At 41.7% G+C, this 21,016-nt stretch overlaps 1 protein-coding gene across 1 annotated transcript; it reads left to right on the top strand.

The window, feature by feature from the left end:
- The first annotated feature begins 946 nt into the window (after window positions 1-946).
- On the top strand, window positions 947-20,272 carry cacna1fa (calcium channel, voltage-dependent, L type, alpha 1F subunit a). Its single transcript, XM_070909664.1, has 47 exons — window positions 947-965; window positions 1,806-1,989; window positions 2,170-2,281; window positions 4,233-4,372; window positions 4,530-4,675; window positions 4,777-4,929; window positions 5,024-5,220; window positions 5,314-5,417; window positions 5,536-5,678; window positions 5,762-5,830; window positions 5,914-5,977; window positions 6,079-6,105; window positions 6,402-6,562; window positions 6,699-6,924; window positions 7,090-7,297; window positions 7,427-7,547; window positions 7,666-7,738; window positions 7,860-7,923; window positions 8,016-8,073; window positions 8,171-8,267; window positions 8,378-8,507; window positions 8,609-8,668; window positions 8,772-8,878; window positions 9,401-9,488; window positions 9,651-9,758; window positions 9,937-9,989; window positions 10,099-10,245; window positions 10,488-10,689; window positions 10,814-10,972; window positions 11,073-11,183; window positions 11,272-11,355; window positions 12,272-12,292; window positions 12,414-12,548; window positions 12,639-12,704; window positions 13,210-13,301; window positions 13,553-13,712; window positions 15,021-15,148; window positions 15,240-15,336; window positions 15,430-15,532; window positions 15,643-15,744; window positions 15,911-16,035; window positions 16,310-16,635; window positions 16,738-16,908; window positions 17,259-17,635; window positions 18,312-18,427; window positions 18,528-18,857; window positions 20,066-20,272. Exons 1-47 carry the CDS (start codon window positions 947-949, stop codon window positions 20,270-20,272), a joined length of 6,171 nt encoding a protein of 2,056 aa, XP_070765765.1.
- Window positions 20,273-21,016: the final 744 nt, after the last annotated feature.

Genomic DNA, 21,016 nt, shown 5'->3' on the forward strand with positions numbered 1-21,016 from the left:
AAAATGGTAGCAGAGTGGATGCAGCATGATTCTGTGTTTTGCTGTTAAACCATGTATAGAAAAAAAATGTTTATCTTATGTGTTGTCTTAATATATTTATCTTGCAAAACTTGATAAAAACAATAAAGGCATCAAATGTTCTTTAAGACTTGAGATGGTGTTATTTTTTTCACATGGCCCTTGCTTTAGAAAGCCTGTAATTATGCAGTGATGTAAGAAAACTGACATCACAAACATTAACTTGCTCCTGGGCTCAGTCACACTGTCTTTGCATTTACTGTGGACGCACGCCCCCTGCCGCCTCTCTCGTGGTACTGCATCCACCGGCTGCTTCTGTCCAAGGTCCTGAAATGGTTTCTCTTAACTTGCAGAAGTGAACCATCCTAATTTTTCTATCCTGACAATACTTCTTAATATTCCTCTGTTCTTTTTAACCGTAACTTTGCAGCAGAATCCCTCAGAGCCACATGGCTCCTCCTGAGTCTACCTCCACCTTCCCCTTGAAAGATTTCGGCTGTCATCCTTTTAAACGGCTCAACTAGCTTAATCCCGACGGCTGACCACCGCGGATATGTGGACGCGTTTGTTTTAATATTCCTCACCGATATGTGCCTGCATAGATAAAAGCAATTGCACCTTTCTTTTACACGCGTGAGAAATTACCAGATTGGATTTTGAAAAAAAAAAGAAAAAGTCAGATTAATTGGATTTCTAGGCTACAAAGCAGGCGGTGAGCAGGATGGCCCGTAGCCTCTCAGCTGCACCGGCGGGCTGCATGTGGATATGAAATGACAGGCTGCAGATGGTCGTTTTTTTCACCCCTAGAAAGTTCTCTCTTTTTTGGGGGCCATATTTATTTATATCTGTGATCCATTACGCATCGCAGATCCCCGGAGGAGTTGATGGTGGGTTTTCTGAAGTGATTGCGTGGTGTTAAACTGCGGACATGGATGGGGCAAAGAAAGGTAGGCGTCTCTTTTATAATGTCTCTGATGGGTTAGTAGGGAATATTAAGAATATGCACATTATACCTTCAAAGGTATGCATAACAAATTGGAGAAGGCTCGCTCTACCGTTCAACTATATGCTGAATAGAAAGTCACTTTATCTTAAATAATACATCCAGACATTCAGTGAATGTGACAAGGTTGGTCAAACTGATCATCCTGATAGTAAAACATGTTTGCTACGATTTAAATCATAGCATACCTTTTTCAATAATTAGATGCACAGCTGGAGGTAAGTCTGTTTTATCTGCCCATGTTTTTGGCTTCTCCTTTGTAGTTTTTACAGGAGTGTGACAGTAAATGTACCTGCAGGCTTATTCTCCGTGCAGGGCCTTGTCAACAGGTGTTCATGGGACCTACATGGGGATAGTGCTCGGCTAAGTGCCACGCTGCTCCCAATAAAGAAGTAGGTCACATCTGGTCTTATAATATGAGGCCTCCAGGACAGAATACCTGCCTGTCCAGGTATCAAATCCGTCCCTAACTGTGTTGGATTATTAGATGTGGGCTGATATATTAGCAATGAAATAATTACATGGTGTGAGAGAGGACTGGAAGTTGTACACCAACCAGAACTGGGCACAGGGTTTTGATTGAGTGACAGTAAAGTTATCCACCAATACAAACAACTACGTCCATGACCCCAGATGTATCACACTTTTAGGCATAAAATAATTCACAACATAAATCTTTCAGTGCTCACGTGATCCCCATGTTTTAGACTTCACCTTCGGGATGCTGAAAACACAGAACAACATACTGAATGTTTTTTTTTTTTGTTGTATTTTTTTTGGACAGATGCCCCCCCTGTGGGCGATGCAGGAAAATCGGACACCCTCGGGTCGACTGGCTCGGCCAGAAAAAGAGGAGGGGGGGCCAAGAAGGCGATGCAGGCGAACAAGTCCGCCCTCAGGGCCCCCCGAGCCCTCTGCTGCCTCACCCTCAGCAACCCCATCCGCATGGCAGCACTGGCCCTAGTAGAGTGGAAATATCCTTCTCTGAGTCAGTTAGGATGCACATGGGTTTGTTTATGTTTATGCCCACAGCTCTTCATACGATACAGATGTGTTCATGAGAATATGTTGGGGTGTTTTAACATGCTGTTGTCTGTTTGTTATTGGAAAGATGCATTCATGACACCTGTTGTACCCTTAACTGCAAGCCTCAAGCCCTTTGACATTTTCATTCTGCTTGCCATTTTCGCCAACTGTGTGGCCATGGGCGTCACCAAGCCGTACCCTGACGATGACTCCAACGCTACCAATCACCAACTGGTGAGTTCCCAATGATATACAGAAACCTAACCTGTTTCTTTATTTTGAAAGTTATGAACATACGAACACAGTACTATGCTGTGCTTGGTATTACGAAAGATAAGCAAGGCTCTAACAAAAGTTTAGGTGATTTGATGAGATTAATGATTTGATCACCACAATATTACATGATAAGGAAAAAAACAGCTTGTTTACACTCTCTTTCTGGAAAAGTCTTTATTTCACAAATATATTCTGGCAAAGGGCCTTTGTTATGGTGTTTTGAACAGCCTGTATACCTGATACATGAGCTGTATCTTTGTCAGTTCTTCTTTGTCAGACACTTGCATGCTCAGTTTCTATGGGATGTTGCACCTCTAAAACACAGAAACGTCAAAATAAAAGTACTCAACAAAATGTAACAAACAACAAAAATCTTCACAGAAACAAGGAAACCTAAATAAATATTCTTCCTACATCGACAGGAAAAAAAAAGAAAGTTCTTAAGGTCCACCGGTGAAATACCTTCCATTCATTCTCTTGTTTGTATGATTGATGCCTTCATATATACACCCATACATACTTAGATATAAAGATAGATCGACAAGACACCTAGATCAATCAGTCAGAGGACTTGTGAGAAAAGTGTTTGAATAGAGATCTGAGAGGGGCCAACGTGGAGACTATCTTCATCAGACAGTGCTCAGTCCTGGGAAATCAAAAGTATAACAAAGTTGAGAACAGCAACTTGAATGAAGCTGTCAAGGTGAACTTTTTGTATTCTCAATTAACTCAAATTAAGTATGTCAGAGCTTCTTTTACACTGTTCTCGTGTTGCTGTTTCCAACGCTGGCCTCTCACTAAGAACATCCTGTGCGGTTCTCCTGAGATCCTTCTCGTGTCATCTGAGGACGCTACATACATTCTTGACTTGTGTCACAAAAGTATTGGAAAAACGGTTTCAGTGTTTCATGGAAGGGACAGGAGTCAGTAGGTGTTTTGCTGAAGGTAAAGCAACAATTAGTGAGAAGGTTAATAGCTTTCTGTTGGATGTTAATGGTATTAGAGGGGGGAAAAAAGTTGTGGTGTGACCTTGTTTAGGTGACCCTATTGGGGATCATGACTTACTTAAACCGCGACCATCTGCCTCATCTCTTTCTCCCTCTTTCTCTCTCTCTTGCTGATCATTTTTTTCTTCTGTAAATTACAAATTACACGGTGGTCAAATTGAAAACGAGCCTGTTTTTCTTTGACGTACTGGAAATATGAGCCAATATGAGCCAACTGCAGCCATATATATATACATTAGCAACAAATCGTTGTTGTTAATGTTGGAGACAATCTGTACCTGGTTTGCAGAGAGTAAAAGATCAAATATTTGAATTTTATTTGAGTTAATTTTAGTAAAAAGGGTAACAGGGACACACACGCCTACACTTGCAGCAGGATAGAAGTTAGTAGATCCCTTTATTGGATTGCAGGAGGTAAGCTGACAGTTTAACATACACTTCCCTCCAGTGACTTACTGTACTAACAGTTAATATCATACATTTTTGGATAATGTTTTGGTGAAAGTTACAGTTTATTTTGTGAATTCCAGCCATCTTACATTAAACCACATTATGCCTGGATTACTGTGTCAGCCTGAGGTAAAAGCGTCAGTGACAGTGGAAGCAGTGATTAGGAGCATTAAGCTGAAGGGTACAGAAAAGGGATTCGGTGACAGGCTTAAGCATGTGTTAGGCACTGGGTTAAGAGGTCAGAAAGCCACTGCAGTCAGCCTTTAATGAAAACACACGTGATTTAAAGGAGGAAGCATGAAAAAGTCAGTTAATGGCACTTTATTTTACTTGACATTTTCTTCAGCACTCTTCCACATTTATTCCTTTCAGACGCTGACGTATGAAAAAGGTCATTCCAATTTTGCCAAACATCCCTACGTTTGCTTTTCTTTCTTTTTTTTTGTTCACAGGAACAAGTTGAGTACGTCTTCCTCGTCATCTTCACCATCGAGACCTTCACTAAAATTCTTGCCTACGGCTTAGTCATGCACCCCAGCGCCTACATACGCAGCGGATGGAACTTGCTGGATTTCATTATCGTCATTGTTGGGTATTTTGGTGCTTCATGTAGTCTGCAAAACAATCTACAAATGTTCTGTCACTAATGAGAAAGAAGAGTGCAACAGCTGTTATGTGTGTGTGTGTGTGTGTGTGTGTGTGTGTGTGTGTGTGTGTGTGTGTGTGTGTGTGTGTGTGTGTGTGTGCAGGTTGTTCAGTGTAATAGCAGAAGCCATGACAGACCATAAGCCAGGAGAGGCCCATCACGCTGCAGGAAAACCTGGAGGCCTGGATGTCAAAGCTCTCAGAGCGTTCAGGGTGTTGCGACCTCTTCGGCTCGTATCTGGAGTGCCAAGTGCGTTCATCTTTCATAGCAGTTTGTTTTAAACCTGTTTTTTACACGTGTGTCCCTGTGCTTCATCCCACGTGCATCATTGAAAAGTTTGTTCTTGTCAGGTTTGCAAATTGTGTTGAACTCCATCATGAAAGCCATGGTCCCCCTTCTGCACATCGGCATGTTGGTCATGTTTGTCATCATCATCTACGCCATCATCGGCTTGGAGCTCTTCATCGGCAGGATGCACAAGACGTGTTACTTCATGAGCACAGGTCATAAAACATACATAAAAACATCTGATACAAAGTCCGTGTTTTTAATGGATGTGTCGGCTCAACGATGGCCTCCTGCTCTTCTCCGCTCCAGGTCTCATGGTGGAAGATGATCCGTCACCTTGTGCGTTTGCAGGGAGCGGGCGCTTCTGTGACGGTAACGGGACTGAGTGCAGGGGCAAGTGGGAGGGCCCCAACGGCGGCATCACAAACTTCGACAACGTTTTCTTCGCCATGCTTACAGTTTTCCAGTGCATCACCATGGAGGGTTGGACAGATGTTCTCTACTGGGTACACAGACGTGGATCCTCCTTTCGCACTTCCATTTGTTTGTTGTATTTGAAGATACTTACCTGTGCTTTGTTTCTCTGCCTCGCTGCACAGATGAATGATGCCATTGGCTTTGAGATTCCATGGGTTTACTTTGTTTCTCTGGTCATCTTTGGATCCTTTTTCATTATCAATCTTGTGTTGGGTGTGTTGAGCGGGTGGGTAGCTGCTGCACACAGCTTTCTGTACATTTATTGTGTTATGAGAAACAAAATGAATCCCTCACATTCGTCCTCAATGTTTCTCTGAGTGTCTGGAGTTTGTGTTTGTGCACAGAGAGTTCTCCAAGGAAAGAGAAAAGGCCGTGGCGCGTGGTGAGCTACAGAAGGCGCAGGAGAGCAAGCAGATGGAGGAGGACATGATAGGCTACATGGACTGGCTCATAGAGGCCGAGGATGTGGACGAAGAAGGAAACAAACGTTAGTTTAACACACACACACACACAAATCAAAACATCAACACTTTACTTTTACACATAATCTACCTCTATTTCATTTTAAAGGTGCTGCCATTGCAAAGAAAAAGATGATGAAGAAGTTTGGCTGGTACAAACACAGTGAGGACGGTGGAGGTACGTCAGCTGTCACTGTGTAAACTGTGTTTTATTTGACGTGATTCTCTCTAAAAGCCAGTACTTTTCTCCGCGTGCGACAGAGTCAGACTCGGACGACGATATAGCGTACCTGGATGACGACAACGGCTTCTGTGCTTCTCTCATGTAAGGCGACAGAGAAATAATATTGTTATGATTCATCGCTGGCACGCAGGTGTTAATGAAATCAATTCATGATTTGCACTAACATTTTCTTGTTTTCTCAGGGCGAAGATGATGGCCAATAGCTTCTGGTAAGAATTTCAATATTACACTGTATTTATGGGAGGAAGAGCATGAACTTTCAGAGAGACAGCTTGGTTTACTCTTCCGTCTGGAGGTATAACATTATAATGTACTCTTTGCATCATTTATTACTTTTCTTGTATCAGTAATTAAATCATGAGCTATATATCCCGTTATATTATATTAGACTATCAAGTTCATATATAAAAACACATTGTATTTTCACAAAGGCTCAAATATTTTTCTTTTAATATTTTGAAAATGGACACCAAATTCTACTGTACCATTTTGAATCTTTTTTTAGTGACCAGTTGTGCCAGCTGAATCATACATTCAGGAAGAACTGCCGTGTGGCCGTCAAGACCACTAACTTCTACTGGTTGGTGCTTCTGCTGGTGTTTCTCAACACAGTGGCCAGTGCCTCTGAGCATTACGGACAGCCAAAGTGGCTCACAGAAATGCAAGGTAAGAATCCACCCATCCTTTTATCTTGACCTTTGCTGAGGCTTTTTTTTTTTTTGGTGTACACTTTGACTCAGAAGGAAACACCGGAGAAAAATAAAAACACGACTCCACGTCTTCTTCTCTGTTTGTCCCTCAGAGCGAGCCAACAAGATCCTGCTGCTGCTGTTCACTCTGGAGATGTTGATGAAGATGTACGCCTTCGGCCTGCAGATCTATTTCATGGCGCTGTTCAACCGCTTTGATTGCTTCGTGGTGTGCGGCGGCATCCTCGAGACGCTGCTGGTAGAGATGGATGTCATCCCGCCAATCGGCATCTCTGTGCTGCGCTGCATCCGGCTGCTCAGGATATTCAAGATGACTCGGTAATTGCTGCTAGAGTGTAGTGGTAAAACATCTGGAGCTTTTCAGTCGGCGGCACGAGGAAGGAACCAGTGATATAGATCTATCTGCAGGTTTTTTTTTAAAGCATCCCATATTATCTTTATTTCCTGATGTGTATCTACGTCTCTGAATTTTGTTATTTCCAGGCACTGGGCTGCTTTGTCTGACCTGGTCAACTCGCTGCTCAACTCCATGAAAGCTATCTGCTCCCTTCTACTCCTGCTCTTCCTCTTCCTCATCATCTTCGCCCTGCTTGGCATGCAGCTGTTTGGAGGCAAATTCAACTTTGACGAGACTCAGATGAAGAGAAGTACTTTTGACTCCTTCCCTCAGGCTCTGCTCACTTGTTTCCAGGTGATTCTCATCTCCTCAATGTCTCACTACTCGGCTCTTTTATGTATTGTGGTATTAATCACAGGTCTCTCGCTCCGTCTGTCTGCCGTGTCTCTCTTGTCTGTCCTCTTTGATGGTCTTTCTGCACAGATCCTCACTGGAGAGGACTGGAACGCTGTGATGTACGATGGCATTATGGCCTATGGAGGGCCGATCTTCCCCAACATGGTGGTGTGCATTTATTTTGTCATCCTCTTCGTCTGTGGTAACTGTATCCTTTTCCAGTGTTTGTGCACTTTACTGTCTGATTCCTGTCGCCATCTGAGCATTAAACGATTGGTCTTTCATACCAAATGGAACAAATTTGACTCCTTAATTTTGTTGATCAGACATTCTGCTCAATGTCTTCTTGGCTATTGCTGTGGACAACTTGGCAGGAGGCGGCGGAAAGACAAAAGTCGAGTAAGTTTGACATCAAAGATGATGGTGCATGTACTGCACTTATACTGATCAGTATATTAAGCACATACAGAAATGTTACAAAAATGTTGTAATTGCAGTTGCTTGTCGTTTGTTTTTTCAGGGATAAAAAGGAGGAAGAAGAGGAGTGGGATGAGGACGAAGAGAAAGAGGATGAAGATGCAGGGGTAGAGAATCTTTTTATCTTTTTCCTGCACCATGTTGGACATTTTCAAAAATGCCAAAAACAGCAACAGCTGATCTTTTGTCTCGTGTGCAGAACGATGAGGATGACTGGCAGGAAAACGAGGAGCTGAGGGCCATCGAGGGACTGGAGGGTGAGTCTGACGGACGTCACGCCCCGCAGGAGAAGCAGTAGACGCTTGATTAACATGTAAACTGTCTCTTACGCTTTATATCTTTGTTTTATTGTAGGAGTTGCTCCATTAAAGCCTGAGTTCTCAGGGCCCAAAGAGAAGATCGTCCCAATCCCTGATGGAAGCTCCTTCTTCATTCTTGGAAAGAAAAACTGGTAATTTGAGCTCAAAGAAACCTAATTCTTAATATTCCCATAATCTTCATGTTGAACCCCCCACTGCTAAAATAATCCACTTTTCTTTGTAATTTCCTTCCCATTCTCAGTTTGCGAGTTGCCTGCCACAACCTCATCCATCACCCCTACTTCACCAATTTCATTCTCATCTTCATCATCCTCAGTAGTATTTCCCTGGCTGCTGAGGATCCAATCAAATCCCACTCATTCAGGAACATAGTAAGACCGACCAGAGCCTCACAGCCTCACGGCCATCTTCTCATCATTACCTGCACAATAAACAGGACCTGAACACTGACACTGATTCCTCTCGTCCTCAGGTGCTCGGTTATGCCGATTATGTTTTCACTTCAGTTTTCACGGTGGAGATCGTACTAAAGGTAACATCTGCAGTGGCTGAAATTGACAAAATGACCCTAATTTCTTCAACATTAGATAGAATCGTTTTTGACTTTGTTTCTTCACTTCCTCGCTCATGTCTAGATGACCGTCTACGGAGCTTTTCTGCACACCGGCTCCTTCTGCAGAAATGCTTTCAACCTTCTTGACCTGCTGGTCGTCAGCGTGTCGCTCACGTCTTTCTTCTTACAGTGAGTAGATACCTGTCCAACGCAAAACTGCACACCGCTCTCTCCTGACAGAAGAATCAATAGGAGTCACTGTTGTGTGGCTGTAGGGTTGTAGAGACAGTGACGTCTCATTTAAGCGTCGAGGTTTGAGGGTAACACTGTTTTCATCTCTCTCTTTCACTCTGTTACAATCATTACAACTTTCTCACTCACGGGACATAACGGGGCACTAATGTGCAATAATGGGACAGCACATATTCTCGTACATATCTATATGCAACTCACCAAGAAGCAGCTTGAGATGAGCAACAACTGTCAAACTTGTTTATATTTTATACTTTCACCTTTATTGATATTTTATATTTGCACTCTTTCCTATGTTGTACTGCAACAGCAACAGTTTTCCTCTGGATCAATAAAGTTCTATCTATCTAGTATTGAGTCAAAAGAAATTCTTTTCCCAATGTAGTTTTATACTGTATACTGTCGGCCCTGTTTTTTATCTCTTGTTTTCTTGACTCTAAATCCTTTTGTTGCTTTCAGTTCGAGTGCGATCTCTGTGGTCAAGATTCTCCGAGTGCTGCGAGTGCTCAGGCCTCTTCGAGCCATCAACAGAGCCAAGGGACTGAAGGTGAGCTGTTCTCTTTTGTTTGTCTTTCTTTTTTTGTTATATTCAAATTATATATTCAGTGTGTTTTTCTGGTCAGTCAGTGTATAATTCCTATTTATTTAGTGTACTTAAAGTAAAGTTTGTTGCTGTTGGAAGCTGACACATATGTATGTATGCTCACAGAACGTGGTGCAGTGTGTGTTCGTGGCGATCCGCACCATCGGCAACATCTTAATCGTCACAACACTCCTTCAGTTCATGTTTGCCTGTATTGGAGTGCAGCTCTTCAAGGTACATGTTCATGCTGTCGGCCTTTTGATTTCTGCGCTCAGTGGCCACTTTATTAGGTACACCTGTACAGTCTAATGCAATTCAATGCATTGTGCTGCTTTACATTGTACAGGTGTACCTAATAAAGTGGTCAGTGAGTGTTTTTAATGGTCTAACTTTCCTGTGTTTAATGTCACAGGGCAGATTCTACAGCTGCACAGATGAAGCCAAACACACTCCTGTGGAGTGCAAGTCAGTTTTCCTTTTCTTAATTTCTCTTAACAATATACATATATAGCACTTGACAGTCTCTTAACATGATGTCACTGTCATGACAATGTGTGCATGTGTTTCATTTTAGGGGAACGTTTGTGGTCTATAAAGACGGGGATATGAACCACCCCATGGTGAAAGAGAGGATTTGGGAAAACAGTGATTTCAACTTTGATAATGTGCTGATGGGCATGCTGGCTTTATTCACTGTGTCAACATTTGAAGGCTGGCCACAGTGAGTAGTAACTTTGCATTGTTTTCAATGCAAAGGATAAGGCTGGTGCTATTTTATTTTATTTTTTATTGTCAACAAATGCCCATGAAAAGAAAAAAACAAGAATGTGTTAGCCCAAGTTTTCTTTTCAAGGGATTTGTTGACAATAAGAAAAAACATGGAATATCTCCAGTCTTATCCTTTAAGATTCATATTATTAAAATCAACGTTTGACTAAGACTTTGACTTGTTTGTGTATAAAGGCTCCTTTACCGGGCCGTGGATGCCAACGCCATAAACCGAGGGCCCATTTACAACTACCGAGTGGAAATCTCCATCTTTTTCATCATCTACATCATCATCATTGCCTTCTTCATGATGAACATATTTGTGGGTTTTGTCATCATCACATTTCGAGAGCAAGGAGAGGCTGAATTCAAAAACTGTGAACTCAACAAAAATCAAGTTTGTTATTTTCCAAACCTTTATCATATAATTTCAATTAAGCAATCATGTATGTGTAATGTATTTGTTTAATTCTTCAAACTGAATAATGTTCGCCCTCCTCTGTTTTTTCTTCCCTGTCCAGCGCCAGTGTGTCTACTACGCACTGAAAGCTCAACCTATAAAGATTTACATTCCTAAAAACCCGTCTCAGCTCAAATTCTGGAAAATTATCAACTCCAGCCAGTTTGAATACATCATGTTTGTGCTGATTCTGGGGAACACACTCACTCTGGCTATTCAGGTATCGTTTCACACTTCAACTCTGCCGTAAAATACAGAAATATCATCTTGTTTCAGTGTTGTGATGTGAGGTTTTGTGTTTTGTGTCGCTTCCCTCGCAGCATTACGAGCAGTCTAAACTATTCACCTCCGTCATGGACCTCCTCAACTTGATCTTCACTGTGGTTTTCACTATAGAGATGATTATCAAGTTACTGGCTCTGCGGGCTCACGTGAGGTTTCACTCTTTTACCTTTGAAAATAAACTGTCAGCGCCGCCTGTTTGTGACTCTCTCTCTCTGCTTATTCTTTCCTTTGCAGCACTATTTCATCGATCCGTGGAATTCATTTGACGCTTTGATCGTCGTGGGGAGCGTGTTGGATATTGCCGTCTCTGAGTTTAGCGTAAGTTTGTTCACACTTCCATTGCCATTACAGACACATTTAAAAAGCTCATGTACATCACAGTGTTTCCTCTACAGCTCTATTCTCTCCTCAAGCTGATAATTCAAATAACTTGTTTTTACATCAAATCAAACAAATGCTACAAAATATACAGCCATATAATAAATCATTGGTACATACTGTGTTAAAGGCTTGATAATAGCCTGCAGCTGTACCCCCACTAAGTAAAACTCCCTGTAAAAGCAATGAGTTTGACGCAAAATGAACCTTATGTGGCTGGTAACTAAATTTGAAAGATTTAACTGAAAAAAAATGAAAATTTAGAAGATCCATTCGTTACCTTCTCGTCTCGTCTCAGTTAAAAGAAAATTCTTACAGAGAGCTATTTCATCTGCATGTATAACAACATTAACATTAGCAACAACAATTGTTCAATACTCAGTTTTCCAGAACACATAATAATATTACCCAATAGTAAAGAATATGAAGCCCTTTGTATAAAAAAATCTGATACTGAGCATAAAACCAGAATAAAAAGGTTTCACTATGACTGCAGCTTCCACTAAAGACACTGAGGTCATGTACAACTCACACATGGTGGGCATTTTATAGGCTGATTCCACTGTTTTAGTATACATGTATTGAAAAGTGACTATTTTTTAAAAAGATCTGTATTTCTTCATCAGTATTCGTGTACTCGTGTGTGTGAAGACAACTTTAAAACAATATCACAGAAAATATAATCGAACAGTGGACTGAATAAATGCAGTCAGAAAAATCCAAATAATCATCCAATGAAATGGCTTCTCGACAGATGTTTTACTAACTATTTGTGTCTGATCCTGATGGCTTTTTAATCTCTGTCCTCTCACACGGCGTCTCTGCCTGTTGCTGGTTGGCTGAAATATCGATCCAGGGAGGAGGCGGCCACGGCGAGGTGAGAGCTGAGCACAACCAACTCTAAATGTGTCCGGGGCTTTTGGATTTATTTATACTCGAAGATACTGTACGTGTGAGCACTGTAACACATATGTTTAATGTCCTGTTTTTTTGTGCAGGGTGGTGGTAAAGGAGAGAGTGGGAAAGTGTCCATCACGTTCTTCCGTTTGTTCCGAGTCTTGAGGTTGGTTAAACTGCTCAGCAAAGGAGAGGGCATTCGAACCCTCCTCTGGACTTTTGTCAAGTCCCTGCAGGTCAGTGCACCACACAGGAGCAGCAGTATGTTGTCATGACACTTATAAACTCCTTTTTTGTAACTGAGCTCTTATTCTGCTTCTGCCCAGGCCCTGCCTTATGTTGGTCTGCTCATCGCGATGATCTTTTTCATCTATGCTGTGATTGGCATGCAGGTGAGTCTCTCTTATCAATCAGTTCTTTTAAATGGTTTCGTTTTCTCCAACTAAAATGAATCAATTCATTAATTAATGATAAACAAAACGGTATAAACCATACATGACAGTCTGCCCCCACTTCAGTAAGTTTTTAGCAGCCATATTGACACTGTGGTTACAGCTGGCCTTATCAGCAAGGACCCGGGACCCCCATGACACAGACTCTCATCCCGCCCCATGGACACTACACATTACGTTAAAGTCTCCACGTGTTGAAACACATCGCAAATCTTTATTGCATGTTCTTAACACTTTGAACATTTGCACAGTCTCGGGTCAATATTTTAAATCAGATATATTTTATGTGTCATTGTAAAGTTCTATTTTTTATCTAAGATTCTTGCAGGACTTGTTTCTTTTTTTTTTTCTCTTACTATGTTTATATACCAAAATTCCTCGTATGTTTGTATATGAAAACCTACATGATTCTGATTCTTAACCAAGTGCACTGTTCTCCTTTCAGTCATTTGGGAAAGTGGCCGTTGATGACAACACACATATCAACAGAAACTGCAACTTCCAGACTTTCTTCATGGCTGTTCTGGTGCTCTTCAGGTGAGCCAGTTTAGTCTAAAAGACTCAGATGCTGAGTGTGTTGTCCCCCGTTTTTATAACACGTGAAATATTACCTGCAGTTCTGCTACTTCTGCCAAGTGTTAGTTATGCCCCGACACAATATTTCATCTTTCCTCTGTTAATTTGAGGGAAAAACAAATAATTTCTCCTCCTTTAAAACAAGATTTAAAAGATCTTCTTCTGAAAAGAAGGTCAAATGAAAATGCTGCCCTGTTTCCGTGTCCTTGCAGGTGTGCCACTGGAGAGCAGTGGCAGGAGATCATGTTGGCAGCTCTGCCCGGTAGACGCTGTGACCCAGAATCGGACACTGAGCCCGGTGAAGAGTTCACCTGCGGTAGCAACTTGTCCTACATCTACTTCATCAGCTTCTTCATGCTGTGTGCTTACCTGGTGAGCGAAGCTGAGGAGGATTAAGGATCCTGTCTGTCGTTTTTAATCAATCAGTGCATTTGTAGTAAAACACTTTCCCTCCTTTCATATAACTTAATACAGCCTCCAGACTCCAAATTAAATTTACGTATGATTAATTCAGACTTGTGTTTTACAGGCTGTCAGGTCAAGTGGGATCAAAGTCAGATGAAAGCAGAGAGGATAGAATTACAGTGACTGAGTAGAGGCAGTTTTAAAAAGATAACCTTGTCTTCTCCAGTTCCCGAAGAACTCCCACATCCGTGGATTTTCTTAATCCAAACAGCAAATCATAAAATCCTGATTTAAAAGACTGCAAATATTTTGGGAACATTTCTATGACCTTATTGCTATTTTAAGACATTAAACAGGTTAAACGAAGGTGACTTTAAACCTGCAGAGTGTGTGAGAACAGGGCCTAACCTGAGTTTGAGCTCATACTCTTCTAAGCTGTTGCAGACCTGAAGTGAAAATGGTAGAGACTTAGAAATTCAGCAAAATACAGTATTGCCTGTTACAGATTACCTGCCTAAAATCATCCTTAATGCCATCTAATACTAGAGAGTACTTCTATACGGTGCTGAGGACCTTAAATTCACACTGAAGTGTCATCACCTTTATGAGTTACTTATTTTGAAAAGCCCAATTCTAACCCTTCTCCTCCTACGACGCATCCCAAATTCAATGCACTAATATATTTTAAAATGTCAATTTTAAACCGTTATTGGCCTTAATATCCTCCTTGATTAGACCATTTGCTCAGTCTCAGCTCTTTCCTCGTTCCTTGAAGCCAGATTTACAACCACAGCGTCCAGGTTTATGTTCGGCCCGTCTCCTCACGTGTGTCTTGCATTCCTTCTACGGTTTCTTTTCTTGTGGACAGCTGAAATCCATCAGCCTGTGTGTGGTCTTCAACCTTTAACAGAAGCCCACTGGGACCCTCCTGGCAGCACCAAAATACACTTGGACCGCTTTTGTCCTGCTGGCTTTTTGCAAAGCAATTTAGAAGCAACTAAACACCAGTGGAAAATGTTGTCCATTTCCAACAAGAGTAATGCATTCTGACTTAAAACACATTGACTGCACAAATCAGTTGATTCAGTATTTTAATCACAGATGTTTTATAAGGTTATATTATAATCATCAACCATTACTAGTCATTATTTTATGTAGTTAAACAGGGTCTTTGTGTGTAAACGTTCTCAATCAATCAAATAAGATCAAATAAATCAGTTATCAAATATTGTTTCATAATGTAGTTGTCATGTTTCTGTCCTTCTCTCTATCAAGATTATCAACTTGTTCATTGCTGTCATCATGGACAACTTCGAATACCTGACACGAGACTGGACTGTGCTCGGTACGCACCACCTGGACGAGTTTAAGAGGGTTTGGTCCGACTACGATCCAGAGGCCACGTAAGACTCATTTCTCTTCAACCCTCTTGTTTTTCCCCTCTTGTCTTATCTGTCAGTAAACGTCTGCTGCGTCTTCTTCTGCCTCTTGCAGCGGCCGTATAAAGCACATCGATGTTGTCACTATGCTGCGTCGGATTCAGCCACCTCTTGGTTTCGGAAAACTGTGTCCTCATCGTGTTGCTTGCAAGGTAAGTCAACACAAATTCAGCGCTGCACACTTGGTGTTAGGAACATGAACAGATAGAGAGATCTCACTCTTTCTCATCCTCTTGTCCTCTCAGAGACTGGTTGCTATGAATGTCCCACTGCACACAGACGGGACAGTCACCTTCAGTGCTACTCTGTTTGCTCTCGTGCGAACCTCGCTCAAGATCAAGACTGAAGGTTGGACATCATACACAGTCACACACAGGAACTCATTGCACTTGTATGAGTTGTTGGTGTTGTTCGAGTGCTGTTTCCTTTAAATGATTTGTTGCTTTTGTCCCTCTCAGGCCCCATCGACCAGCAGAATGAAGAGCTGAAGCTGATCATTAAGAAGCTCTGGAAGCGCACCAAGCCTAAGCTCATTGATGAAGTCATTCCTCCCCCTAGAGGTACTCCAGAAGTTAACACAGCTGCCAGTCATGATGAAAAAACTGTGAACGCAGCGTCACTACAAATATTAAATTCAAGTTTTGCAATTAGAGACTTGTGAAAGTAACATTGGAAAATAATCAATAAGTAATCAATGTATCTATGCCTGAATACCTTCCTTCTCAGGGGATGAGGTGACTTGTGGGAAGTTTTACGCCAGCTTCTTGATTCAGGACTATTTCAAAAAGTTCCGCAAGAGAAAGGAGAGGGAGAGGAAATCCAAAAAGAAGGACAAGGCGGCTTCTCTGCAGGTGACTTAAATTGTGCTTTTCACTCCAAACAAGTGTTTTTACGCCATATAAAAATACTCAGCTTTAGTAGTTTGTGTCTAATATGTTTTTTCCACAAAGTAGTTGAATTATCTTGTCAAACTCTGCACAAACATCATTCTGTATAGAGATCAGAAGAGAGAGAGAAGGGGCTGTAGCTTCAGCTTTGTTGTTGCTTTGTGGATATTTGCTCATTATTAACACTTGAAGTGCATACTGTATGTTCATGTTTATAAGTATCTTTGTGTGTTCTCAGCAAGGGCTGCGGACGCTGCAGGACCTGGCCCCAGAGATGCGTCTGGCGATGGCCTGTGACCTGGAAGAAGAGGAGGGTGATGAGATATTCGACAGCGAGCACGGAACCTCAGCGGCCAACACGCCCGCCACCACACCGCTGCCGCCTATAGACACGCTGGTGGAGCAGACCGCTGTGATCGTGGAACCTGAGTTCAACGTAGCCAGCTGGGACGTGATCACGGAGCAGGTGACGGGCATGCAGGAGCACCAGAGACCAGGATCAGAGCTGGCAGGCATCAGCATTGTAACAGAACAGCCTGTGAGGTCCGAACCTCTGCCCACCAGGTGTGTTTCTCTCATTTTATATAAAGCTGTGCTTTTTATGTAAATTCATCGGTACTGTAAAATGTTTAGAAAGTCACAATTAGCCTGATCTCTCCTGTTCAGGGTGGACTCCATCAGCGAGATGCCTCTTCCTACTCCTCCTCCTCCTCCCCCAGAGATAGCAGGTGGAGGAGAGGTTGTAGTTGAAGAACCAGTTGTGGCTACTACTACCGGAGTAGCTGAGCAGGTTTATAGCAGTGCAGGGGATGCTGCACATCTAGCATCATTAGACAGGTAAGAAAGATACAGTATATATTTAATAAATGAATAAATAAAGGAATAGTTTGAATATGCTTATTAGCTCTCTTGCCAAGAGTTAAATGAGAAGATTGATATCACTCTCTAGTCTGTCCATTAAATATGACGCTGGTGGCTAACTTACCTTATCTTTCTTACAGCTTAAACAAACAAGATATAACATGTTAACTTGTGCTGGTAACGGGATGTTTTTATCTTTGAACAGAGCCAGGCTAACTATTTCCACCCCTTTCCTGTCTTTATGCTAAGCTAAGCTAACTGTATAGTGGTAACTATTCCTTCATAAATATGAAATGATGCTAAAACTCTTGGTACGGATCTTATAGCTACGTGTATCCAGAAGCCGTCTCTCCTGTACCAACTGAGACTGGCTACAATGGACAGAGCCTGGAGAGGGCCAGCAGCATTGGGGAGATACCTTACGACGCTCACGATGCCAATGGCTTTGTCAGGAACGGTTATGATGGCAGCAACATGAATGGCGGGAGTGCTGCTGCGAGCCCCACACCGTATGCCACAAATGGATACAATGGGAACGGATACACAGGCTACGATGAAAACGGCAGCATCATCAGCATCAATGGAAATGGCAGTGTAATGAACAGCTTCAATGGAAATGGCAGCACTGTCGGTGGTTACAATGGAAATGAGAATGGCAGCGCACAGTTTGTCCGGAGGCGACTACTTCCTTCCGTACCGAAAGGTGAGAAACATACATTCGTTTTTTCTTTCTTCTTCATATTTTTATACATTGTGTGCAATGATCAGAATGACATTATTTTAATAACTAACATGCTATTAGAGCTGCTACTGTAGATCCTCTGCAACTATTTTGATAATCAATCAATTGTTTAAGTCATTTGTCCAGCAGAATTACATTTTCTGGTTCCAAGTTCTCAAATATGAGGATTTGCTGCTTTTCCTTGTCTCACGTTATAGTAAATTGTAAAATGTGTCGTAAAAAGTCATCAATAATGAAAAGAATAATTAGTTGCAGCCCTACATGCCATCATCTGATCTGATAAAGTTAAATCAAAACGATGTTCACGGGGAAACAACAGGTTATTTTGGCTGGTAGCTATTCTGCGGAATAATCACAAATGATACACGCATGGGGTTGTCATCATAGACTTTCACTACTAATCCTCAAGGTTGGATTACCAACCAGGTAAAGCCGGTTAAACTGCCCAGGCTTTCATTGTGTCAGTAGGTTTGATTAACTGCAAATGTGCTCGTGGATTTGCACCATTAAAGCAGAGAATCAACTGAAACGACGAAGGCCTTAAAGAGCAACTTCACACCCCATTTTATCTTGAACACACCCTCTACCCATATTCAAACAATGCATGCAAGCGCTAATGCTAAATCTCTCCACACAGGTCGTACGCCTTCCTTTAACTTCCAGTGTCTGAGCCCACAGAGAAGTGCGGACGACCAGCTCCCCATCCCAGGGAACTACCGTGGGAACACGTCCCCATCCAGGTCCCGTCTACAGGTAAAACAATGGCATGCACTCTCAAAATGTTAGTGTTCATCCACATGAGTGTCTCATCTTGTTTCACTGGTCGTCTCCTGCTCTCGCTCTCTTGTGTCAGACCCAGCACAGCCTGGACTCCCGGCCCAGCAGTGTGTCCTCGATGTCCTCCGCCTCCTGGGTGAACACAACAGCAGCTGGCACCACTCCTGTTCCAGGAGTAATGGCCCCCTCAGGACGTAGAGGCAAGCTCATCTACACCCCTATGATCCTGGTGGACGAGGCCACCGGCACCAACCAGCCGCTGTGGAGCGATGGCTCTGCCAGCCTCCCCGCTGGAAGCGCTCCTGGCTGGCACCCCGGCCAGACGAGGACCTTCACCAGCATGAGGATGCCACCGGTCAACCAAGGCTACGTAGACAAAGGCAGCGCAGACAGTCTGGTGGAGTCGGTGAGTAATAATACAGCAGGTCATTTTTGTGAATGAGAAACTTTTAGCACCCACCAACATGTACAACTAATAAGTATATACACTGTTTTGAAATACCTTGAGCCCTCTGGCAGTTTGGTTTTGTGTGTTTTTTAAACTAAAACCAATATTTTCCCTCCAATATCCACCGATGTACATTTTAACAGCTGTATCAAAGGATCACAATTTTTCAGGTCTGTCTTAAAACGATTGTCAATAGAGGACAATTCATACAAAAAAAGGCTGTAACTTTGGTAGATACTCACTTGATTTGACTAACTCAGACTGCTGAAGCCTCATATTAGCTGCAGATAATCTTTGGAATAGATTTTGTCCCATAACTGTATCACTTTTCATACCTGACTATAAGACAGACTTTAAAGAATGTGAACATATATTTTAATATACCAGGATATGCATGCTCTGATATATACTGTGAACACTACACATATAAATAGAAAGGAAAAAACAATTCCTCAATCGGCCAAATATCAGCAGTAAAAAGAGAATATTGATATTCTTAGAGTGATGTTTGCTACTTTCTGTTAATTCAAGTCCATTTGCGGTTGTGGAAGAAGTACTCAAATATAAAAGTATCAATACCACAGTGCAGAAATTACTCCGTTACAAGTAAAAGTTCTGCATTTAAAAGTGTACTCAAGTTAAAGTCCTCAATTTATGGAATTGCCCATTTCAGAGAAATGTGTATCATATTATCAGATTATGATTATTGATGCATTAATGTGTATATCACGTTAATGATGCAGCTGGGAAATGTGGAGCTTATTTTGGTTTATTTATATATATTGTATATATATATACACATACATATACATCAAATAAATGTAGTGAAGTAAAAAGTACATATTTACCGGACATGTAGTGGAAGTATAAAGTAGCAGAAAATGGAAACACTCAAACAGTACAAGTACAGTAACAGTAAAACAAGTACCTCAAAATTGTACTTAAGAACAATATTGGAGTAAACTGTCCATTTTCTGCTACCAATCTGTTTTCATTATAATAAAAGAAACTACTCACTGGTGACCAGAGGCCATTTCAATTTGGCTAAGTGACTCTTTCAGCTGATGAAATCCTTTGTGTGTTGGACATAATGATAATCAGATAGGGGAGCATGTTTGCTCAAAACATAATCCTGTTTTACGTCATTGTTCCTCTGCTTTTGTCAGATCTTGATCTCCGAGGGTCTCGGCGTCTACGCCAGGGACCCGAAGTTCATTACCTTTGCCAAGCGGGAGATCGCTGAAGCCTGTCGCATGAGCCTGGACGAGATGGAGAGCGCCGCTGCTGACCTCATAGCTCGCGGAGCCAGTCAGTCAATTTCCCGCTTTGAGGATGAGCTGGCCGACGAAATGAACTGCGTGATTTCTTACTGAGATCAGCAAAAAGTGAAATAACTGTGTGAGAAAGTGAGGCCTGGAGTTTGTAAAAAGAAAGAAAAGAACAAAATCTTTGATGTGATGTGTGTTTGATACAAAGGGGACGTCAGTTTTGTCTTCTTTGTTGTCAAAGGTAAAATGTTGTGTTGGGTAAGATATGCTTTTATTTATGAATGCCAAAACACACACACACACACTGATTTTAAGAGCACAGTATGTCAGTATGTAGCAGGACTCACTGAGGCATGAAAACTATGACCGCTATGTTTTGCTGCATGTGACAGAAAACTGTGGCTCTTAGCATTATTATGACAAAGGACCATTTTTTAAAATGTATATTCTCATTTTGTACCGTATTTGAATTATTGTCACTTTATACACCTGTATAAACTGTATTAGAATATATTAAACTATTAGACCAATAAAACATTCATACTTTGTTGCACAAATAATGAGATCCAGTTGACACCATTGACTAGTGAGTGCCCAACGGCATTCGCTACTTTAGAGAAATATTGAAATCTACTCAATATTGAATATCCTCTAATATTAAATGTGCAAACTCATAGCAAAGTGTGACTTTAAATAAAGCAATATGTTTTCTCAAATGTATGTTTTTTTTTTCTCTCTTTTTGTTATTATTCTTGTGCAGTAATAACACACCGTTTCAAATCGTGGACTTTTTGTTTTGTTTTTCTCACAGCAAAATACGGAAGAGTGACTTATATAATCAGCCATTAA

This window comes from Enoplosus armatus, chromosome 8 (assembly GCF_043641665.1).
Source record: "Enoplosus armatus isolate fEnoArm2 chromosome 8, fEnoArm2.hap1, whole genome shotgun sequence".
In the NCBI taxonomy this organism is placed as follows: domain Eukaryota; kingdom Metazoa; phylum Chordata; class Actinopteri; order Centrarchiformes; family Enoplosidae; genus Enoplosus; species Enoplosus armatus.